At 41.0% G+C, this 25,394-nt stretch overlaps 1 protein-coding gene across 1 annotated transcript in view; it reads right to left on the bottom strand.

The window, feature by feature from the left end:
- The window catches only part of ADGRG7 (adhesion G protein-coupled receptor G7), a 29,353-nt gene that overhangs the window by 2,421 nt on the left and 1,538 nt on the right, over positions 1-25,394 (bottom strand). The window contains 18 exon segments of the mRNA XM_063179604.1: positions 928-976; positions 979-1,008; positions 2,625-2,816; positions 2,819-2,985; positions 4,251-4,363; positions 5,633-5,673; positions 5,676-5,768; positions 6,555-6,635; positions 8,538-8,635; positions 8,739-8,861; positions 9,165-9,207; positions 9,210-9,255; positions 9,745-9,784; positions 9,786-9,883; positions 12,652-12,761; positions 13,554-13,622; positions 22,022-22,087; positions 22,090-22,153. Of these exon segments, the coding sequence (XP_063035674.1) occupies positions 928-976; positions 979-1,008; positions 2,625-2,816; positions 2,819-2,985; positions 4,251-4,363; positions 5,633-5,673; positions 5,676-5,768; positions 6,555-6,635; positions 8,538-8,635; positions 8,739-8,861; positions 9,165-9,207; positions 9,210-9,255; positions 9,745-9,784; positions 9,786-9,883; positions 12,652-12,761; positions 13,554-13,622; positions 22,022-22,087; positions 22,090-22,153 (1,523 nt within the window).

Here is a 25,394-nt window from a genome sequence, read left to right as displayed (position 1 = left end):
AGAAGGTCTGAGCTGGTGACAAGAGACTGAGGAATAAATTTGCAAAAACATGACCACCATGATGTAGATCCAGTACCCTAGATCCTAAGTAAGGAGAAAATGTGTTTCTTTCTAGTGAATATCTAGGTTGAGTAAAGAGTTTTATTTCTTTTGAGTACTTAGGAGTACAAAATAGTATAGCAACATGTCTTGGTTTGGAAAGACAGGTGTCTGCTAAGGAAGGCAGGCGCCTCCCCTGAAATGGAAAATGTAAACCTCCTCCCTCCAAATTGCTATAAATTTTAAATTAAGGTGCTCTCTGGCAAAAAAAAAATATGGGAGCAGGAATAGCAGTTCTTTATTAGGGAAGAAAATAAAAATATAAAATAAGCAATGCAGTAAAGTAAAAACAACAGTGACAGAGTCAGAACACAACCTGACACCCTGTTGGTCAGGGTGTTGGTAGCAGTCCAGTAGGAATTGTGGCTGCAGTCCTGGAGTGTCAGGTTGTGTTCTGTTGGAGCAGGGATCCTGTAGAAAGGTGTAGTGTTCCTATGAAGATCCAGTGGAAGAAGAGGCAGCTGCTCCTCTGGGAATCCAGTGGAGAAGCCATGCTGGTGTTCCAGTACCTCCAGATTATATCTGGGTAGGAATGCTTGGCTCCTCCCTCTGGCAGAGCATCTCACAATGGAATGCTGTAGTTCTTATCAGTCATGCAGTGACATTCAATAGCTTGTTATCAGCAGATGTCCTCTCCTGAGGGAGGAGTGGTTATGGAAGAGATAAGGAAAACTGCCTACAGAACAGAAGACAACTGCCACACAGATGGCAAATAGAATACAATTTTCTTGGCAATCCAGGACACAACAATACACCTAGAATTGTATTTATAATAAGCCATCACAAAAGGCATGGGATAGCAAGTGTTTTAATTATATGTGGACTTAAAATTCTTCCTGTTGGTAGTTTAGAGCTTTTCCTTCTCTGTCAGTAGCTGCAGTGTTATTGCAACAACTATGGCAGGGATTCCTAATTAATAAATGAGACATTAGCAATTTATTGTTTGGTTGCACAGGCATGCCTCCCTTCCACACAAATAGCTTATTAACTCCTGGGTTCCATAGATTTTACGATCTATATTTCACATGCCTTGTGCTAAGTTAAAAGGGTTTTCTGTAGCCTAGACAAGAGGCAAGACTGAGGGTTGTGAGCAACATTTTTCTGAGGACAGCTCATAGACACGACTTGCAGATTTTTGCCAGCAAAGAACTTCAGCAGAGCTTCCTGAGCCAACATCTGTGGTGACAGAGCAAGCCCCTCCTGGGCTGTAGTGGGCTCCCTTATCACAACTGTGCAACCCCACATTCTGGTCAGCAGAGAGAAACTAGTTTAGGAACATATTGTATCAAACACCTTTGCATTTCATACCAGATTGATGCAGAGTGTAACTTTTGCCCTGCAAGAAGCTTGGCTGTCAGGTTTGCCTCCTCAATCCCTTTGCTTCACTTCTTGTCTTCTGCACCTCCTGCCTGCCAGTTCACACTAGGCAGCACATCTCATGGGGAGAAACATCATGCAAAACTTTTTATCCTGGTAATAAACATGCTCCTGAAAGTCTTTTCCTTCTTCATCCCTAGTAGAGACCTTGCAGATTGCCATGCACTGCCTGTGGTCTCAAAAGAGACCCAAAAGCAGTGAGTCAGAATCATTGTGGTTTGGATGTGTGTAACTTGTCACAGGACACACAGAAGAACATAATGCTGAGCTGTCATTCAAATACCTATGGAGGGAGCACGGTGCCATGTAGCCAGGCAGCATTTGCTGCACTTTTTCTGGTTTACATGTGCAGTCCAAATTCCAAATGTTTCCAAGGAATTGCCTCTACAAATGCAAGACATAATAATGGAACAGTAAGGGTTGAAAACTTCTTGGTGAGTGCCATCAGAAACAATACAATTCCAAAGCTGAATGCACAACATGGAAAATACTGGTGCCCCTGTACACTGTATTAGAAAAGTTTCTTGAAACAGGCTGAGATTTTCACTTTACCTTGTCAGCATCTGTCTGAATTTTCCCATTGTCTGGGTAAGTTCTCCAAAAGAGGAAATGAAACATTCTCTGAGACATTCTCTGAAAGTTTCCTTTCAGTTTTCAGTGTTGCTTCCAACTACTGTACTGACTTTAGAATGTGTTCTTTTCTTATTAATAAATAATGTATTAAAAATAATGTATGAAAAATAATATCAGGCACTCATTGCTTTTGGATGTATTCAAAGCTCTGACTGGGAATCACTAATGAGGAATTTAAGTCCACATATGCGATCACCATGACTGAAAGATTTTTTATTTAGTTGGCAGAAACAGATTGTTGAATGCTTGATTACTGTGCAAGTTTCTCCTGCACCCAACAGGCCTGTGCTGCTGTGCCAGTGGCCAGGCTATCAGTTTCAGTGTTTTATCAGGTCAATGAAAACAAGCTCAGGTTATACCAGTAATGTGAGCAGGAAAAGGAGATTATTAAATCACGTGGCACTAACCCAGAGACACTGATTCTACTTGCTCTCTGCTGCTCTCCTATCTTTACAACTCTCCCTGAATGTACTCTGTACTGTAAAATTTGCCACGTGGACAACTTCAAATCTTACCCCATTTGATTAATGACATGGTTACGAGAAAACATCCAGGCAGTGGCTTTGTGGCTCTGAGCAGCAATAAGTACAGCAGTGCAGAGCTGAGTGCTGACCACAGGAATGCTGCCAACAAGAAACAGTGCAGCAGGACAGCCACAACTCTGCACCAGGAGTCTGTGGGAGTTTCCATCCTGTCAGAGGTAAGGTGGTGCTGGTGGCATCATAAGGAAGGTATTGCTGGTAGCATCTGGTGGTATCATTGCTGCACTTTCTGAAAGTTTGGTTTTCAATTCCAGAGATGAAGATGATGTTAAAAATGAGCATAGAAAAGCAGAGACTCACTAACATCCACTTTACAGATAAGTTTTGAGTTTTCCTATTGGTAGAAATATGCTTAGGAGAAAAAAAGAACAGAAAAATTAGAAAAATTCTGAAATAATTTCTCATTTTCATTTATATTAAAAGCAAGCTAGAGAGGAGAAACTTTAATACAGACAGAAACTAAAACTGTTATTTGCAGAATCACACCAACATTACTCTCAGACAGCTTAACAAATCCATTAGTTTTCTCTGACTTTGACTAGAACAGAGAATATCCAGCACTTTTTAGGACTAGGCCTTGACTGACAACAATTTGGGATGTATTTTTTTCTCTTTCTGCTCTTTTTGGGATCTTTTTCATCAGTGTTAAGAAGCAAGTTAGCATAAAACAAGTATTTCTAACCATTCTCCAGAGTTCAATAGAATAATAAACCTCCACTTCCAAACTTTGTCCTATCTCTGAATCACAGAATCCATTAGGTTGGAAAAGGCTTCCAAGATCATTGAGTCCAACCTATGACCAAACACCACCATGTCAGCTGGACCCTGGCGCTGAGTGCCATGTCCTCTCTTTCCTTAAACACCTCTGGGGACAGTGATTCCTCCACTTCCCTTGGCATTATATATAGTGTATATATATAAATGTGTATTTTTATCTTTTATATATATATAAAACATTATCATAAATAAATACTTTTAAAAGGCAGAGGCTGGAAGCACCTAGAGTCTTAAAAATATGAACCTTGATGGAATTGCTCCAAATCTGCATTAGTGCAAGCAGGATGAACAACAGGCATTAATCTATTAAAACTTCAGCTCTGCTGGCATGACTTCCCATATTGTTCAGAGGGGATTCACAGGACAACATTAATCACAGGCATGTCCATCAAGAAAATTTGCTGCAATTGTTTTTGTATTAAGTTGTTCACAATTAAACAGTAGCACAAGCTAGCTGCTGCCTAGGAAAGAGATAACTGTTTACATATTGTAATACCAGAGTATGGGGGAGGTCACACTGCTGATGGAACACTGTGACACATCTTTAAAGCCTAGAATTGAGATAGTGAACTGAAAAGCTCAATGTGTATCACGGACCTGTGTGCTCTGGGTCTCTGTTGTCTGTGCCTGACCAGGGGAGTAACAGAGGTGTCAGCAAGTCCCAAGCCATGCAGTGTGATTTAGCTATTTTTGAAAATAGTATTTGCTAATTAATAATATTGCAATATGTTCTAAGCTGGCTGCTTTTAATTGTTTTCCTCAAATTACATACAGAAGAAAATGTTGTAACTTAGTGTAAAATACTTGCAGCTTCCTTCTTACCTAGTGAGTATTTGAAACAAAATGATAATTACCAGACCAGCCATGGACAATCCAACACCAATATAAGAAATACAATCCAAAAGCTTTTCATATTTATATTTTATCTGAAATGCCTAGAAAACCAATTGTATCAGTTTTAGGAGATGAGATACATTTCTTTTGAAGTTTTTGTTTCTGGTTGCACGTAGGAAAAAGAATGTTTCAGTAAAGTTATGACTATTGCCAGAATTTTTAGGTCCCACAGAATTATTCTAGACCCCAAAACTAGAGAAGCTTATGAAAAACACCAACAAGAGATTTAACAATATCAAATATTCATCAAAATAGCAGATTAAATTATTCATAGTAAAATGCAAGGTGACACAGACTTTACAAAGCAGCTTTTAGCTTTTCATACTGGTGAGCATTCTGAATTTTGACTTCTTGGTCTAAGGTAAGATATCACAAATAATTATAAATTGAAACCAGTCTATGTTTGTTTAGTGACAATAAAGCAGCAAGTAAATGTAAATGTATTCAGTGAAACAGAAAATGCTGTTGCCTTTGCATAAACAGATGGGAATCTTATTTAGAATATAGTCAGTTTATGCTAAAAGGACATGCATAACACAAAGGGAAATACAGAAACAAGTAACTAGTACAAATATGGAAATGCTGTTCTGTGAAGACAGTCAAAATGCACTCTAAAATGCTGGCACACTGAAATTAGTGACCACAATATGTGATTTTATCCAGGGTGTGTTTTATTTAGACAAGCTGAAATAAATACTGAAGGAATAACAAACATCAGAAGCAGGCAGTCATTCCTAAATAGTCTCGTTAGTAAAAGAGGGCAATGTATAAAACTTTATGGTTGAAAGCTTAATATTTACAGAGCAAGGCTTTTATAAACATATAAGCAGAGGGAGTAGTTAATGCTAAATCCTCTGAGTTATTTACCCAGCACAAAGCAGTGCCACAGCTAGCCCAGACTCCAGGAAGCTCTGCTGTCCACCTGGGGACACTTCAGCCTTTGGACAACCCCTCGTCTGGGAGCGGCAGAGCTGGAGGCTGCAAAGGCTGAGCAGGTGAATGAATCAGGCCAGCCCTGCCCTGCTGAGGAGCTGCACCAGCAGCTGGGCACAGGCACAGGTCCTGTCAGAGGGAGCCAGGACTTGCCAACACATTTGGCTATTCAGCAGCTTGGGCACAGCTTGCTCAATTTGCCAGATGTGCCACGGGGCAGAAACAAATACATGGGGACACTCTAAACTCCTGTGCATTCTAGCTTGAGTGCACCTATGCCCTTGTGTTGCCATGCTGATTTAGAAACAATCAACCAAACAAAAAAAAAAATTAAACAGCCTCAGACTCTTCCCACTGAAGAAAGGACAATGCCCTACCATCAGAACAGCAAAATTAGTGGTGTGATTACACCTGCATGGTTTACAGTGTAATCCCAAAAGACACAGGCATGAGCACACAGCTGCAGCTCAGATGTGTCATACCAGGGATGGGGATTGCAAGGAGAAAAAGTGGCTACAGAGACATAGAGATAAGCACCAGCAAACAGTGTGAATTGTGATTTGAGTTTGAAAGGGGAGCTGACAGCTACTAAGCAATATATGGGTTTCATAAACCTTGTGAATTATATCAATAACAGCATAATTTGGCATTTTGAACTTACATTATGTGCCTTTCTCAGACAAGATTGCCAGTGAAAGTACCAATTCCTGTGAATTATCCAAGGATCAGGATTCAGGCTTCCTAATTAGAGCCCTGCCAGTTGAATTATGTGCAAGCCAAACAGCAGCTTTCAGGTTTTGGTAGCACTGTTACTGCCAACCAGAGCTGAATCCACACTGGAACAGGAAGCAAACAATGACAAATGGAGTGGCCCTTCCCTCCCCTGCTGCAGCTCATGGTGCTCATGCACTCACACACCAAATGGCATGCAGACATTTTCAAACATGCTTCTGCAGGGTACAGCAATTCAAACTATTTTTAATGAGCAACAAACAGCTTGGAGTGCAAATAAGAAATGAACACAACCATTCATGGTATTCAATAGTTCAATTAAAGATTATGAAAAAATATAGGAGCAAAAAAGTTTCAGTAATTTCCTTAGAAATAACACATTTCGTGGATCACTTAGCTGTACGATTCTATGGTGATGATTACTGATCTGTCATATGTATGTGTTTGAGCTTAAAAACTCTGTTAAATATTGTAAGAAGAAGCCAATTGCTGTTTTCTGGAGAAACCATGCCAAATTTGAATACATATTATCTAAAAATTCAGGGGGATTGGCAAATGGACACTCACATAAGATCATTATCTGCAGGAAAACAGTAACATCTGGCATCAGTTCCTGGTGGAGGAAGTCAAAGGACAAAATGGTTTTATCTAGGAGTGGGAGTTAAAAGAGAGCATGAAAAATGAACATTTCCCATATTAATATGTGTATTAGCCAAGTCATGTTGACTTTTTTCTTGTTTTCCAAAATTTTGGCTGTCTTCTGGAGAGAAACACTGTCCTCCATAGACCTGTTTTTTTTCATTCTTGATATAGGACTAATGCACCCCAAGACAAATCCCCTCTGGTATTTCTATGGCATTTTATGGAATACACTTTTGCTCACAAATGTCCTAGTTTAGCAGCACAGAGTCAGCAGTATCATACAGAAGTTGAAGAATATTTTCTGTGCCACTTGATCTAAACACAAGAAGCCTGCACTATGCTCATGCACACATTCAGCATTTACAGATTTTTGTTTAGATTTTTCTCAGAATCCATATAAGTAATTGAGAACACCTGCTATTCCTATGAATGTTAAGAGAGATCTTCAATTTTTGCTGAGGTGGAGTGTGAAAATAATTATAACCCTTCTCTCAGTATCCTTTCTGGGGGAAAATACTGGTAAATGAGAAAAATAATATCCTAAATCCTAATATATACACACAGTCAAAATGACCAGACTTTTAATAACACTAAATAAGAAATGGCTACACCAGGGACATTTACTGTTAGTGCAAAGTCAGAAGATAAGAGACTGCCTGAATTTTTGCCTTCGGATCTCACTTTTTGACTGGTTGGGGTTTTTTCACACTTCTACCAAATTAGAGTTCACCTAGGTGATCTAAATCACTCATCTGAATTGTAGCTTAAGTGAGGAAGCAAAATCCTAGATTATATAATAGGTTTTTTATTGGTGTTATGCTTTTGACTTAAGATCAAGAGAGACTGATTTGATCTCTCTCTAATCTGATCATCAGGTGAGACTAATGTAACTGTATTTCTACAAAATATCACAAATGTGCACTTGAAGAAATCTGTTGGGACTTCTTTTAAGACAAACTGCATTCAATACCTATCTGCCTTGAGGGGAGTGTTATGTTATACTGGCATGATGATAAAGGTTTGATTACATGATTATACTGTTTTTCCACAGTATTGTTTTCTGAAAGAGAAACAGAAATGGCAGTGACCAGTTAATGAGTTATTAATTGATTTTTGTTGTCAGTGCTGGCTGTGTGAGGTTACTTGGTTTATCTCTTCACATCTTTTTCTAACTCTGGTGAGAGAACTGAATGATTCATTTCCCTATGGGCTTGTATTCAAATTATGTTCATCATTATGATGTCTAAGTGCTCTACTAACCTCACCTTTGTTATACTGCTGTGATTTCTCAGTGTTACTGACACTAACATGAGAGATTGAGGACAAGTCTGCTGGTTTCAGGTGCCCAGCATGAAACTCTTGTGATGACAGAGAAATGCACATATTTGAAGAACTACAGTTTTATTTTCTTTCTTTTTCTCCTGGTCAATTCCAACTTATCCTCCAAGCACTGCAGAATGTAAGTAATGGACATCTGGAAAAATCCCAAGTGAGTAATGCAATTTACAGGTGTTAGGATGGGGATGTCCTGACTGACACCTGACAATAAAAGGAATTTTAGTTGAAATGGTTCATGTCTTCAGATTTCAGGAAAAAGTAAGTATGTACTTGTTCTTGATCTCAGTGTTGGTAGAGTTATGGTCAAAGATTCAGCACACCCTCAATTTTAGAAAATAAAACAACTGAAAAAGTCACAGACACCAAAAGTATTCTGGCCATTAGATGTATGCTTGCATTCTTCTATAAATAAGATTCTCCAGCTCATTTGATGTTTGCATTTCTTGTACCAAGCATCAGCATACACAAAAACCAACCGGCTAAGGGGTTTTTTTTCCCCAAAGGAGATTTTCAGTGAATATTCATTAAAAATTTTCCCAGCTGCAGTTTTCAAAAGAAGAAAGGGCCTACTTAAAATGTTGAACAGTATCTGAACTTCAGTACCGAGGTCACCAATAAACCCAGGGGCATTTTCCCGTATTTCCTGTATTTCTGTTTTTCCCAGGATACTTTCCCAGTGCTGTATCTGCAACAATTAGCAGTGTGTGAGTTAGGATTTATAATTCATAAATGTGTTCATTCTGTCTAGCTAAATCAAACAACACACAGGACTTACTTCTCTATGCCAAAAACAGAATCACAGAGGAGCTTAATTTCAGTGGAGCAGACTGGATTGCAGCATTGGGCTGTGAGATGTTACCAGTGAAAGAAAATTCCTCCATTGCTTTCATGAGGCTGCATCAAAATAATGAGTGGGATAAAACTTATCATTATTTGTTATTATTCAGCTACAGGTTCAGTTTCTGAGCTTCCTGTCTGATTTGGTTCTCCAGTGGGTAGTGTTTCTCATTTCCTATTCCCATCTTTTCTCTAAAGCAGAAGAATCCAGCAATGCTTACATTGGTGTAAATTGGGAATTGCACATTGGAGTTGAATGGCAAACAGATTTTAACTTGTTCATGAACTGCTTTCATCCTGAACCAGAAGGGGAAATGCTGTTGACTTGCATCTAAAGAAAATGGCAAAAGCTCAAGTTACCTGGTTGTAGCATTGACAAGAGTATTGTGGATGAATTCTGTTTGTTGGCATCCAAGATTTGACTCACTGTAGCCATTACTGCCCCAGATGCCTGAATCAAGCAGAAAAATGGCAATATTCAAATGTAGTTGAGTAAATCACCCCATGTGCTACACACTGAATGGGCAAAGTAAGAACACTTAACAAGCATTGCTTGAAAGTACACAACAAAGTAAAAAAGTAAAAGAAGGCATTCAAGGGAGCACAAACTTTGTGCCAATGGGTTCATAAAGCCACATTTTTATTAATTTAGTTAGTAGAGATATAATTATTAACTTAAACATTAAAATTTCTGATGTACATCTAAACAGCTGATAAGGTTACACTCAGCTCTGAGAACAGACCCAAGGGTGATTCCACAAGTACATGCTCAAGGATGCTTAAATAATTCTGCTAAATAACAAAATTAATGCATTAGTTTGTAGTGTTATGTACAGTTAAGAGATAGAACAGTGTCTTTTCTGCTGGTGGAGGGGGGAACAGAATTGATATTGCAAATATTAAGCCCCACAAGTCTTATTTTCATCCTAATAAGACTCACCTGAAAGTCTTCTGATACATTTGGCTTTTGCCTAATCTGCAGCAGTGATGTTCTGTCAGGTCAGCTGGCCTATCATGGAGGTGAGGATTTGAGTATTACTTGCAATAACTGAAACCTCCCTGGAGCTCACAGTTTCAACCTGTGAGGAAAATGTCATTTAACAGAAACAAAAAGACGAAAGGCAAAAGAGTCACCACTTCATAGCATTCTCGCACAAAATAAAAATATACAAGTAATAAAATAAAAATAAAAATATACAAATAATTGGCCATTTAAAATGTTTATGTTGATGCCAAGTATTTGCAAATTCTCCCTAAAGATTGTTTTCATGAATTCTTGGAGCATCTTGCATTCAAAGGGAGCCCTGGAGGTCCCCATGCCCAACAGGGGCTGAAACCAAGCTGCTCAGGGAATCACTTTGAATATCCACAACCTCCCTTGGAAAACTGCTTGTGTTTGAACAGTGTTAAGGGGGAAAATATTCTCTATCTAAATGGAATTTCCTTTATTGCCCCTTGACTCTGTGGGCACTCATCCTAAAACTGCACACCTTGAAGAACAGCCTGGCCTCATTGTTCTCCCCACCTTGCCTTGAAGTAGCAGCAGGACCTCGCCTTTGTCTTGGGGTCACTGAGTTCTGAGTCTATAAACTTCTCTGCACCTTTCGTTGTTCCTTAAATAACCACAACAGGATTTGTTGAAAGGCCATCAAAGGAACTTGAGAAATGTCCTCTGGAACAATCATGCCTCTCAACACAGGGCTTATAACCTGCACTGAGGACATGCTCCTCACTTCAGTACATTATACAGAGTGTTAGCTTGGAATAAATGTAAAAAAAAAAAACAAAAACCAACCAATACAATATTCTGCTGCTGGAGTTACCAATATGAATTGCTATAAGCACCGGTTGGATCCAGTTTGAGTTAGTTAGCACTGAATGAATAGAGATTAAATGTCTGTAGCATCTTTAAAGTCTAAAAACAAAACCAAGTTGGGGCATCTAGCTGTACCTTCATATAATAGATGAAGGTATAGCAAGATAACAATAAGAGATAGAAAATCTGCCAGTCATCAGGTCAAGTCATCTGGTTTTTAATCCCATCAATTAATAACTCTACTGAATTGCTTCAGTAACTGAATTGTTCTCAAATTATTTATGTTGGGAAGCTATCAAAATCAAGATTAATTCTATCATGCAGCTTTGAAGCATTGATAAAACTTGGCAGGTATTTAGGGAAGAAAAGTGCATGTCTTGCATAAGGAGGAAGGAAATTTGCGTTTATAATTATTGGAGATAATATTATTTGACTTGAAAACATCTGCATGTGCACAATAGACCAACAGTACATCATGAACACCTGTGTTCACTGTTTGTGGTATTTGTTGGGTCTCCAGGACGAAGGAGGAAGGATGAATCTGACTCCATGTTCTTAGAAGGCTAATTTATTATTTTATGATATTCTATTAAAGAATGCTATACTAAAACTATACAAAACAATACAGAAAGGATACAGACAGAAGGCTTAACAAGATAGTAATGAAAAACGCGTGACTGACTCCTCAGAGTCCCGACACAGCTTGGCACCCATTGGTCATTGAGTAAAAACAATTCAACCACCTGTTGGATAAACAATCTCCAACCTCATTCCAAAGCAGCAAAACACAGGAGAAGCAGTCAGATAATCACTGTTTTCATTCTTCTCTGAGGCTTCTCAGCTTCCCAGGAGAAGAAATCCTGGCAAAGGGATTTTTCCGGAAAATATGAATGTGACACATTGTTCTTGCTTCCAACTTCTAGCATGACCTTGGATTCAAAATAAGCAGTTCTATTTAAAAGTAATCAAATCCTTTTAAACCTGGGCTCTGGATCACCAGCATGCACACCTCCTGCTCCCATTCCCCAGCTCCCCAAGCTGCCCTCAGCTCACTAGATGGCAGCCTGACATCACAGCTCCCAAGAAACCCACACATTACTGATGGCAGCAGAAAAACCATGTGTCACACCTTACTGGCACTGGAAATAGCTACTTGTAATATTATATATTGCTTTGAACCGTTTAGTGAAGGTTATGTACTAGAAAAATGCAATATTGAGCTCAGGGGTTTCTCAGGAAAGAATCCGAGCAGATGAAGCACTGGGTTGAAGGTACAGAAGTCAAGCAAAAATGCACGAGGAAAGGACTTCTCTTATTTAACGGACTGTACCTGGTGGGTTCTTTTTTTTCTTTTTTTTTTTTCTTTTTTTTTTTTTCCAGTTGAGACTAGTGATAAGGAAGTGAAACACAGAAGCAGCAGAAGGGAAGCAGTCACTGTAATGTGCTTAGTCATGTTCAGCTCTGCATGTTTTGCAGATACAGCAAGGCTAAGCCTTAGAGCTAGACTTAGGGAGTTATGGATTTTATGGATTTTATAGATGACATTCATGCAAGAGAGTTTGAATTTAGATTCTTGGTGGACAAAAACATTGAGAGAATGGAAAGTCTTCACTCTTAATCCTTCTGAGCATGTTGGTGTCAGTGTCACCCTCCTGCCAGTCTTCTCCCTTTTCACTGGTTTGGTACCCTGGGTCAGCATCGCCTCTGTTCAGAGGCATTTGCTGAGAACTACAAACCTGGCTGAGGAACTTGCAGGCCAGTTAAGAAATGTGGAATGGGATGCTGTGTTCAGGCAAACCCAAGCAAAATAAAATCATCACCGTTGGAAATTCAGGCCATCTGCAAAGCAGACACATGCCAAGAATGCCACTGGAAAAAGACTTTGCTCATTTATTTTGCTTTCTGCAAAGTTTTGAGGAACATGAGATATATTTCCTGCCCCAATTTTCTATTCCCACTCCCCATATTTTTTTTTTTCCCTCAGGACAGTGCAGAATCTCAGAAACTGTTTAAGTAGTAATTTAAGATTACCTGTGATGGTAAGGAGTCCAGATTTTCATTACAATTCAGAATGTGGGGAGGCTTTAAAGTAGGAATTTTCCTTTCTCTGGAGCACATCTGGATTTCTATTGAAGTGTTACCTGTAATTTTCAAAAAGCAGAAAGATATGCATTTAGTGTAGAAGTTCTCACACATTCACATGACCTCACTGGGACTTAAAACTGTTCTGTGTCTGTGACACCCTATCCAGTGTTATTTTCTGACACCCTATCCAGTGTTATTTTCTATTTGTTTGCAAAATTTTGTCTTTCAGTGTTACAAGTGACCATCTATTATTTCACTATTTATTGTTCTTTTCAGAACATTACATTTGTAATGTTTCAGAACATTACATGTGTTTACATTCGTGTACACTGTCCTGTCACATATTCTTTATGTCCAAGTCAGGCTTTTGTTATGTTAGAGCTGCAGAAATACATCTTTTAATTGGGAAGCACTGGCATCAGCTCTGAGCTGTCAGAAAGACTTTTTACCATGTCCTGAGAAACAGAGTGTATTTGTTATGAAAGAGATGCAAAGGACATGTGGAGCAGCAGCTGTGCAGCACTTACTCCTCTACAAGGTCTCTGAAAGCTGAGGCTCTTCATGGAACCACAGCCGATGGAAAGCATCCTGAATCCTAATGCTAAATAGTAGGATATAAACAGATTGTTTTACTATTAACAGACTCTCCTCCCAGCCCCAGATCCATCTCAGCATGTGTACCTGAAATTCTCTGCATTTGGGGCAGAAGGCTTTGCAGAAAAGTTTGTGCTCCTGCTGCCTGAGCTACAGAGCTCTGGCTTCAAACACAGACCTCTCATCTGGTAACATCTTCCACAAACCTTACATATGCCTTTGGGAAATGGGAGCAAAAGGAAAGAAACACATACCAGTCAGAGTATCAGGTGCACATTCCTTTTAGGAGTGGCCATATTTACTCACTATCATCTGTTCAAAAATAGGGGTTTTATATTATTTTCAAAAATGCTCAGCCTTAGTACTGTAGGCACAGAAATTAACTGCACAGAAAGAAAAAAATAATATATTTCAAGATTAAATATTTTTAGCATAAGGATCAGTTTTCAAAAATGAAATAGTACTGAGACAAAAGAAGCTCATTGAACCTTTTGCCCCTAAATGAAATAAAAGCAGTTAGGTTAATCTTATCTAAACCCAAGCTTCTAAGCTGCCACAAGTGATATTTTTAAAGCGAGTGAAGTCTTTAAAGCTCCTACTTTTTGCCATCTCTTCTATTTTCACTGTTTTAGTCCTAGAAAATTTGAAAAATATTATGAAGCCTCATCTTTGCTATCTAATACCCAGACAGAAATCAGACTTGGTAACCTAATGCCACAGAATACAGCAGGGGACAAAATTACAGACTTTTGAACAGTAAATGGGGAGCAGTTCTTTGGTGACTCTAAACCATGATGGGCTTGATTTGGCTTTTGGTGCAGGACATTTCTGCCCTGCTGTCTGCTGTGTTGGGACAGGCTGAGCACCCAGACCCCACAGCTGGTACTGGCTCCATCCAAAGGCAGCGTGGTAAACCCTGGCCTGATCCAAAAGAGCAGCCTGCTACATTCTCATGTACTTACTTACTTACTGCTATAACTTAACACAAATTTACCTCACAAAGCTGCAAACACTTGGAAAAAATATTGCAGCAGACAGGCAGAAATTTTTTCCTTCATCTTAAGACTTGAAACATCCTGTTTTTGCTAACTTTTGCTAATTCAGACCACATTTCAGCTGACTATGTCCCATTAGCAGGACTGACTCAAAGCATATTTATGGTCAGGGTCCTGAGGGGGCTTAGGAAACCTGGAGTGTTGTCTGAGTTCTGGAATGGGCTTTCATGTCAAATTACTTAACTTTCTGTGGATCTTGTTTTCTACAGGACCTCGGTTTCCCACTATACCATGACACTTTCCTTCTACACAATTATTACCAAAAAATAAGGGTGCATGATGCTGCAAAGATGAGGTCTGCCTTACAGCACCATACCTGAGCCTCGCTTGCCAGAAGATGGTTAGCAGGACAATGCACAGGCATTGTGCCAGTGTCAAACCATGACATTGTCTCAAAAATGTGGTGGAAGGAACCTCTGGAGGGCATCTAGGGCAATAAGAGGCTCCACAGCCTCACTAGGAGACGTGCTGCAGTGACATGATACCTTTCTGAATCCAAGCATTTCTCTTCATGCTCAATCTCAGTGTCTCAAACTGCAGCTTATGACTCTGTGTCTTGCTTTACCTCTGGTGTTAGTGAGAGGGTTTGGGTTTATGGTCTTTGCAGCTCCCTCTCAGCTGAAGGCTCTGTTAGCCCTGAGCTCAGTCTCCTCTTCATCACAGTGAACAAGTTCAGCTCTTTCCCACTCTTCCTGCAGGCCACCTGTCCAAAGCTCCTCACTGACCTCGCTGCATCCTGCTGAACCCTCTCCAGCTTCCCTAAGTCTCGCTAACCTGGCTTGCAGGTGGCAAAACTAAGTTTGTATTTCCCAGTGGTGCCTCACCAGGACCAGGAAGGGCAGGGTAAGAGTGTCCATCAATCTGTCTCCCTCCACACAACACAGCTGCTCTTCCACCTTGTTTGCAGAGAACCACACACTGCTGGCTCATATTGAACTTGGCATCTGCTGTAATTCCCAGGCAGTTTCCAGCATGCCTGCTCCTCAGCCAGCAAGTTCCTGCTCTGTACCAATGTCCCTGGCATGGAGATCAGCACTTATTCCTCTTGGACACTGTGAGGTTTCTCTTGGAATGGTCTTCAGTTTTCTCAAGTTCTTCTGCACTTCTTCACTGTGTCAGCAATGCCTCTGCCCCACCCCAGGCTCAGTTTTATGGGTGCACTTGTGAGAGGACCAGCAAGCCCTCTTGTCATGTGTCACAACCCAGGCTGTGTATGAAGGCACTGGAAGGTTCTGCCCTGCTATTGACCAGTGGCTCTGCTTTTACAACATCCTGATCAAGCCCCTGATTGCCTGTTCCCTTCGGGCTTGCCTGTTGAGTTACCTTTCAGCCCAGCAGGTTGTTCATTCACCCAACATATGTGTCTTCACCTACCAAACAAGAACACTGAGGGACATGGTGTTGAGGGCATCTATAAATCAAAGTGTTTTACATCTTGTTACTCTTCTGTTGTCTACATGCAGTTATTTCATGTGGCAGAGAGTCAGATTGGTCCTACATGTAAATCCTTGCTGCTCCTGATGGTCTTCTGGTCTCCCATATGCATGGGAGTAGACTTCAAGAGGAAATGTTCCAAAATGCTTCTAGCACCTGGGGTGTGCCTGACTGGCTTGTGGTTACCCCAGATCTCCTTCTTGCCTTTCTTGAAGGTGAGCACAATATGAACCTTCTTGCAGTTCTCTGTGACCTCTCTTCAACACCACAGGTGACAGGAGCCCACAGGGGCATCAGCCAGGTCTTGAATGAATCCTCTCTAGACCCATGGATTTGAATACCCTTGTGACGATCCTGCTGTCCCTCTGAGGGGTGAAAGCCAAGAGTAAGTTGCTATGAACACATATGCATTCATACAAGCTTTTTTTTTTCTTTCTAGTTATTCAAGTCTTGATCTGAAAGTGCTTTGGGCTGCTTTACATGCTTATACTCCTTGGTTTCAGACTTAGAAAGGAGAGTCCATCTGATATAAAATTTTCCCACTGATGCAAATCCCAAATTATTCCAAATATTTTAATGTCATTAAGATCCCTCCAGATTAAAAAAAAACAAAACAAGATAAAACCAAAGCAAACAAAAAAAGACCCAAACAGAACAAACCACAGAAATAAAACCAGGCCCTTTGTCATGATTTGTGAAAGATAATACCATGACATAATGTAGAAAAGCAATGAACTATGAGCAAGTGGAAATTTTTTCAGCATTGTTGGAACAAAAGTAATTGGGTTACAAAAGTTGTCTACACTGTATGCCATGCTCTCTTTTCCTGGCAATAGACTGATCACCTCCTCCATACTCCCAGCTCCTGACTGCCCTTTCTTCCAGCCTCCTCAACCCCTTTAGCATGTGATCCCATGCTCTTCATGCTCCATCACACCTCAGCCCCTCTCACCTCTTAGATCCAGCTTTATATTTTCAGCACATAAAACATACATCTCCATTTTGTTAGCTGGCAGAGAGGAGATAAATGTCATGGATATTTATGCATCTTAGTGACTGGACTGGATTGACTGGACTCAACCTCCTCACTGGTAGCATAAGTCTCCTTTCCTTTTCCTCTTTGAGATAATTATAGGCTTGGTCTTCTGTACCCAGCTAGTGAAATGTGCAAAACTCATAAGATTTTGAGACCTTTAAGATGTGTAACCACCTAGTAAATTTAGTTGAAACTGGTCAGCAAGCTAAAGAAGGTGCCAAGAAAGTGGAACAACAGACAGATGGACAGTATAAACTTTCCTCAGGAAAACAGAGTAAAATTGAGGGTTTTTAATTTCAGTAATTTTTGTTATGATTTCAAATTAATCATGCCTGTCCAAACATTCATACCTCATGTATTTTAACAATTATAGCTATTAAAATCTATTTTTAAGGCATTTCACAGCAAATCAAATGCAGAACACTAGAGCAGTGATCAAAAGAAATTACAGAATCATCATAATGGTTTGTTTCCAGTGCTGAAATCCCAGCTGTGATTATTTTATTTAAGCCAACTTCTCTGAAACATTTTGCCCAAAAGTTCCAATCAGTCATGAACTCATCCAATCTAGCAATGTCTGCTGGATGTGCTGCCCATCCTGTCATAAGGAAAATAACATGGAAGACCTGGACTTTCCATCCACCTAGCAGTCCTCACCAAGAATATTTTCCTGGGTACACTGCAGGTATTTTGACATCCTTCTGACCAAATGTGTCACATCATTTGACAAAGCCCAGCTGACACATGATGCTGTATTTGTGTGCCATACTGGCCATGTTGCAGGCTGTTGGAAAAAAGGAGCTGGGGATTTTTCCAGCCCTGAAGATCCTGCAGCCTTCCAGCACAGGGCAGTCATAGATGCCATGCTGTGGCAGAGGGGACTGAAATGGGAGTCAACCAGGACAGTGCTATTCCAGGTGTAGGAAATTTGACTCATCCCAGACCAGTGCCAGTGGCAGCTGGAGCTGAAGGCAGGCATTGTCCTACAGGGTGCTGAGGTGGATGGTGTCCTCAAACACAGGGCACATCCAGACACAGCAACACTGGTCACTGAGACCTGAATCAGATTTTCATGTCACTGTGATCTTCAAACAGGGGAATTCAAACAAAGACCAAATTGGCTAGAAACAGGCCACAGATTGTCAAAATCTGTAATTTCTTCCCCAGATGTATTATTCCTTTGAGGTGGGTAAGAAATACAGCTTCACCAAGCAGGAAGAACCATGGCATGCTTGCGGATCTGACCCTGCTGAGCAGACCTCAGCACAGGAAAGGTCAGGCATCTCCCATAATGGAGGTGTTCCCAGAAACGGTCCAGCTGCCCGCACTGCCTGGCTTGTACTGACCTGTATGACAAAGAGATCCCACCCACTCCTCTGGGCACAGACAGGCTCCATCCCCAGAGCTGCCTCTGCTGCCTCTGTGGAGACAGAAGCACATGGACAGGACATTCCATGGTTTTTGTAGTGCTGTGCAAAAAAAGAATCAAGGCATGTCTATATATATATCTTCATCAACAGGTATATAAAATAATGTATCTATTTAATTTGATGAAGGAAAGAAAGAAACATGGTATTTTTGAAGCCTCAGCTAAAAATATATATATGACACATAATCTCACCCATATACTCGGTCACTTGCCCCTAAAACCAAAGACATGAATGTGGGGTCAAAGCTTCCAAACATGAATTTGCATTCCCAAAACAATATAGGTGGGAGCAATTGTGTGCCGATGCTGAATGACCAGGAGTGTCAGTGTTTCTCCAGTCTACCAAAAGCTCAAACTGTTAAGTCCATGAAACACCCAAATTACTTTTGCAGGAATTCACAGGACCAAGAAGGCAAAACAAAGCCACAGATTCCTAGTGCTGAAGGGCCTGGCACAATAATAAGGATATGGATAGTCACACATCCAAGGATCAGATAAGGATGCTATGATTTAAGACAGGCATTATAGGATAAAACAGGAAAACCCCATGCCCCAAACTCAGCCATAGCTTCTATACCCACTTCAGGACAGGTGATGATTTTTATTCTGTCTTTGGGCAGAAACAGTGGGTTTTCTTTGAAATAGTCATTTAACTGGCTGCCACAGCTTCAGGGAAAAAAAAAAAAGTACAGTCTAAGCAATAGCAGAGAAGTTGCAGATCTTAGAAATTTCTGAATGTATTGTGGTATTTCCTGTGTATTATGATATTTCAGAGGAAGCTCCGAAAATCTTAAGGCTTTTTTAAAAAGACACTGGCAAATCTGGAATTGCTAAAGGGGCATTCTGCTGCAGAAATATCAACAGGGAAGGGGTGGGCAGACCTCAGTCTTGGAAAGAAGGATCCAAGAGCTGAGAGATCTCCACAGAGTAAGGTTTGCTCCCAGCCAATCTCACCAGGTCCCTAAGTGAAGGATGGAGTTGGAATCCTTTCCAATAAGGGTCACAGTGGAAATTGCACACCTATGCACTGGGTGTATGGTTTCAAATAATGCAGAAAACTGGATTTGAGGACTGCCATTTGATCTGACATTTTAATGCCTGTGTTTTGAGACAAACTGACAAACAGAGCAAAGCCAGAGCATTCAAAAGTAAACAGCACTGCCAGGAACACGTGCCATTGTATATTTCTAATGTTCTCACTGAACTAAAGAGATTGCTTAACTTCTTACTCTTTAATGGAATTCATATAACTGGAAGATTATTGCAAACTATAAGGGCTGTGCCACGTGGCAGGGGTAATTCTATTCTTGGCACTCTTTGCTCAGCTTTTGCTCATGTTATTGCTATTTAGCAGTTGTGTTTCAGGCTGTCTCAGCTCCACTGCAGCCAGATGTCTCTGATGACAGTGCAATAACATCTAAGTGTAGCGAGGTAATGTCTGTCCCAGCCATCAGCTTTTCAAAACACATTGTCTCTCCACTGGAAATCTTACAGGAAGGAAAGGAAATCTCCTCCAGCAACTGAGATTTGTGTGGCCCAGATTTGTGCAGCCCTAAGCAGCTGTGGAGAAGCTCTGGATCTGTGGGAGCCGGGTGTCCGATCACGGCGTTGTTGCTCCTGCACTGTCCCACCAGCCTGGCACTCAGTGTGGCACGTGTGGCACATGAGTCACCCTGGGGCTCAGCCACCTCCCTGCTCTGGACTGGGAGCCTGGGAACCCCCAGGGCACTGGGGAAGCTGCAGCACAGCTCCAGCCTCTGCCTTGCTTGGTGAGCATGAAGCCGAAGCAGCTGGGCCAGGCAGGGCCACATCTGGGACCAAGGATCCCAAAAGCAGGGAGGGAGCAGGGCTGCCCTGCCAATGCCTGGACCCTGGTGCCTGCTGAGGAGCAGAGTCTGGGACAGCCTCAGATGGGAGCAGTGCTGGAGCTGCCTCTGCAGACAGCTGGGGCAAGGCTGGTGATGGTCTGCAAAGGAGGGCGAGGAAAGAGAAAGGTGAAAAGGAAGACTGGGCTGACTCTCCTTTGGAAGCAATGAAGCAGAAAAGCAGGCAGCTGTGGGGTAAAAAGTTCAGCATTCACCCCTGGAGGTGCAGACAGAGCTGCTGTGAAGCCCATGCAGCAAAGGGGAGGTGACAGCAAAGGGCAGGTGACAGCAAAGGGCACCAGCCTTACCTTTGCATTCCCCGAAAGAGTTCCTCTGTCACAGCGTGACACTCTCAGAACCTGCTAATGCCAGGCAAAACTGTGCCTCTATTAGAGCTGCCTGGTAACTTTTATTAGCTTACTGTTCAAGGTCTCATGAGTCTTTTTTTGTTTCAGAGAGAAATCTGTCTTTCACAAATGCAAATTCCTGAGCTGACTTAGGCAGTCACACCTATTACACATGTGGTAACAGGCTTAAAATCATGGGGTTCTTCTGGTTTTATTTTAAGATTCAGAAAACATCTTCTTTGTCTTTGTCTTTTAATTTTTGCAGACATTGATCATGTCAAGAATGCCACTGATTGTTGGCTGCATATATTTCTAAACTAAAATTATTAGATCCTTACATATTACCAGATCACCATGAACTGCTGAGGGAGTTTTAATCAAGCATTGTGGGAACGGTTGATGCTAATAGTTGTGATTGAAGTCTGAATAAAGAGGAAACTCTACCACTATGCACAGCAAGCAATGCACCAGATGGGCATGGAGGTATTTTCCACCCCTGAAGGAGCTGCAGTTTAAATTCCTTCCTTAGCAGCTCGTTTGCCTGCAGCTGGGTTAGGCACAAGCAGAGGGATCCCTGTGCTGCACTGAGACAGCTCCCTTCTCATCTGGGTTTGGCTCCATCAGGTCAAACAAGGGTCTGAGCATATACTGATTTTAACAAAGGTAGATTATTACTGACAGTAGTAGTTTAACAGTGATGTTAAATAATCACTGTTTACTTTTCTGTCCCCTCTTGGGTTTGGGAATATTCAATCCCTACAAACATCTGATAAATCTCTTGAAGTAAATGTAACCTAATGAATCCTCATATAAACTTTTCTTCAGGCTTCTTGGTCTTAAATCATGTCTGGCTCTCTACTGGACAAGCAGCCAGGATTACTTGGTTCTTTCAAAGAACTTTAAATATAGGTCCATGCATAGTTTTGTGTCACTTCAGTGTAGTGAGTATTTTGCTGAAGAAACACTGAGGAGCTTTCTGCTCCAAGTTTGCACACAGAAATGTTTTACAAGAGTACATTGACCTGATTTTCAGATATAGAAAATGCAACTCTCTGGTATGCTTTCAATAAATATTTCCACAATACAAGTTGCAATGGAAACATGAACAGGTGCAATATGGATGCAAACATACAAGCATCTGCAAAGTAAATATTTCCTTTTTAAGATACAATTTACTAGACTAGTTAGAGGTTTATTTATCTCTTTTGAAAAACAAATCAAATTTCTACCAAAAGGGTGAGAAAATGTCAAGACATTTCTCAAAGTTATATCAAAAGGAGTCATGAGCAGTGTACACATGTTCCAATGAAAACACTCCAGAGATTGCTTGTCATCCTCTTCTGTTTTACAGCAGCATACAAAGTTTGGGGTACTTCTTTAAACATTGTTGTAAGAAGAAAAATATTTCCTCCTCAGAAGTGTGCAACATGGATGTAATAATTTGTCAGCAGTCATGCTTAAACATTTAAGGAAAGGAAAAAGATCAAAGAGAGTTCAAATGGGATAGAATAATTTACCCCATTTATTTAAATTACAAAATAATTTATAAATCTTACCTGCTTTGAGCCCGAGGAGCTGCCAAATACACAGCACCCAAAGGGTCACAGTCACTACACAACAGTGACTCCAGCCAAAATTCTGTCCCTGTGGGGTGAAGGCGTGTTATAGTGCAGGCTGTCTGCAATGCTCTAAAATGATTATTATGCAGTCATATTCTTGTTATAAACCATTAACTACTTGTCTACTGTTAAAGCTTTAACCTTTTCTGTTCTAAAAATAAGAGTTTTGGCATATGTGTGTTGATTGCCTCTTGGGAACTGACTCTGGTCCTCCTTATAGATCTGCACATACCCTGGGGGAAGTGGTGCTGGCTGGCACAGGGTGAAAGTCAACACAGTCAAAGTGAAGAAGAAAATAGAGTTATTTTAAGAATGAGTTGGAATAAACACTTTTTTGTCATCAGCATTCAGTGGATTAATTCCCATTCTGTAAGTGGGACAGTACCTTGCTTTTACATGGTGTTTTTTGCTAGTGAGGAAAGGAGATTTGTTTGGCTTTTTTAATTACCAAAGCAATTCAATATCACTTTAAAAAACAGGACTCAACAAGCTGATGTGATGTGCAGAGGATGTACAGAAATGCAGTCAAAAAAAAGGGTTCTGGTCTCTTGGGATGTGGCACAATTGCCTAGCCATTAGATACTACTGATACTGCTACTACTCCAGACTACAATTCCTTTAACACCTTACAGATTGTTATGATGTCTTTTCTTCTTATGAAGAATAAAAATGAGCAATATATGTATTTATTATTTTAATTTAGTTGATGGCAATCTACAAGGTACTCATAATGATACTCATATTCAAAATATTCACACTGAAAATAAAAATTATCTCATGTCAGGTGACCAAGACACTTTGTGTTGAAGAAAACTCCTCAGGACATAGGAAAGACTATGGAAATGCTGAAATAATTAAGATTTCTTATCACTGGCCGGGGTCTATGTAAAAATCAGAAATGGGACGGGACTGCTGTGGAACGTGCTTTGAGCTGTTTTATTTTTCAGCATCAGTCTCATTACATGGTTATGACAATGGGAAGATGCCATCAGCTCACATCCCAGGCAGCAGACAAAGAACTTAATGTTACAATTCACTTTAAAAGTTCTTTGCCCAATCACACAAAGCAAAAGCACATTGACAGTAGTTCTATCCAATCACCATAAGCACACGTACCTTTGGTTAAAACCATGCTTGTTTATTTCCAATACAATACTTGCTTGTAAGTAACTTTTCTGTGGCTTAGAGAGTTATTCTAGACAAGCGTTATTCTAGAGTTATTCTAAACAATAGAATATTGTTCTATTTGTCCTTACTTTTCTACTTTTTACATAATTTTTCTGCTGACCTATCTCGTGGCTGCTGCTTAGCTCTAATCACAGTTTTACTATCTCTGAGGCCTGCCTTGTGCAGCTTTCCCAAAACCCTCTAATTTTGTGTATTCCCACAATTTCTTTTACAAATGGGAGCACCAAAATTGTTAATGTGCTTCTTCAGAGAGCCAAATGTCTTAATAGTCTGTGCCACCACGCCAGTGCCAGGCTGGGGTGGAGGGACAGGGCTGCATGCTGTCCCTCTGGGCTCAGTTCTGTCCAGTCAGGGAGTGTCTGCATGTCTGTCTGTCTGTGGCAGCCCTGTTCCTTGTGCTTATAGATCTTTCCTCTCTCTCTGTTGTTCTCATTAGCATGGGAAACAGGAAAGGGAGAAGATGCTCAGTGGTGGATCAGCACAGGGACACAAGGAGGGCACAGAGGCCGTGGCACTCTGGTGGCAGGTGAGAGTCCAGGGTGGCAGCAAACAGCACCCAGGGCCACCAGAGCCCTTCCCCTGCCCAAGGTGCCAAACTGCAGATTCCCCCAGTGCCAGGGAATGGGAGGCTCCATTGGAGAGGGGCAGGACAGCCGTGTGAGGGGCTGTGGCACAGCTCCAGTGGCCCCAGTGTGCATCCAATGGCCAGGGATCCCCTGGGCTTGGGGGAAATTGCGGGGCTGGCCAGGCAAGCCCTGGGAGCACGAAGGCAGCGTGGCCCAGCTCTCCCACTGCTGCCTAACTGAGCAGCAGCAATGCTCAGCTGGACAGAGACTTCTCCTCCTCATCCTGCTCCCAGAGAATGCTTTGGAGCCTTGAAATGTTAATTACTTTACAGCCTCTGGCCATAAGCAGTTCAGTGTTTGCTTTCCTGCTGTTTAAAGGGATAAGAATGTAAAACTGGATCTAAGAGACACACAGGAAGAGATGCTCATCCCTGAGCAGGACTCTTACAGACAAAGCAGAACCAAGTGTAATTTGGTTATTGAAGATGGGAAAATGAGGCCCAGAACAGTTCAGTGACATTAAGCTCCATCCAGCTTTGCTAAACTCAGTTTGAGGTTTGTGGTATACTGAAAGCATACCCAGGTACTGAATCACAGGTCTGAGTCCTTTGCTAATAGAAATGCTGCTAGATGAGTGCAGGTATTTTTAAATGACAACATAGGAAAGAAATTGTAATTCATTCTCGTGGTTACTCACACTGCCCTTCCCATTCAATGGAAAGAGCATCCCTGCTTCTTTCCTTTACATGGCTAACATCATCAAGGATATCTTTGACTAGAATGTTGAGTTTAGATATACAAAATACTAAGAGTCCAAAACTTTGGATTACCAGCCCAGCTTTGCAAATGGGGGACAGTTTGTGAGCAAAACTGATTGTGAATTTCTAACTTCATATGAACACTTTACATAAAATACACAGAAAAAAATACTTAAGGCACCATATGGCAAAACCAACGCAAATGAATGAACACCTCTTAAAAGATAGTATACTTTTATTTATGAAAATATTAAACCATGTTTATATGATAGAATAACAAACTGAAAGGGAACCTTAACACTTGCAAATTTGTATGTGTGATGCAGCTGCAGGGAGATAAAATCACTCTTGTGTGACTGGATGTGTTTCTTCTGCTTTCTTCCATTTCTTTTAAGCCTTAATTAGAGCCAGATGTTTCTTATTTCCTTTCTTTTTTGTTTTCAAGTGTGCACAAAGCCAGCAGTAAACACCATCTTTGACTTTTTTTAATGTGTCAACTGCATCTGAGTCAGAGTCACAAACCAGAGTAAAATTCCAGCAAAGGAGTGCAAACTCTCACTCCCTGTCATTGCTACTGGAAGATTGGCATTGCTGTTTCCTGCAGCACAGGAGCCATAAAAATCCCACCATGTGTCTGAGAACCCTGTCCCTGGTAAATAACACCGGAGGCAGGAGGCTGGAATGCTGTGTGCCATGAACACAGCTGCCCCTCCCATGCTCCTCAGAGTGCTGGGAGTGATCTCTTGCTGTTTAATTGCTGCCCATCTGTATGGATCTGCAGCCTGTTTTCCATTTCTT

This window comes from Melospiza melodia, chromosome 2, assembly GCF_035770615.1.
Source record: "Melospiza melodia melodia isolate bMelMel2 chromosome 2, bMelMel2.pri, whole genome shotgun sequence".
Taxonomy (NCBI): Eukaryota; Metazoa; Chordata; class Aves; order Passeriformes; family Passerellidae; genus Melospiza; species Melospiza melodia.
Note: the sequence above shows the minus strand (reverse complement) of the source record. Positions and strands in the feature narration are given on the sequence as shown.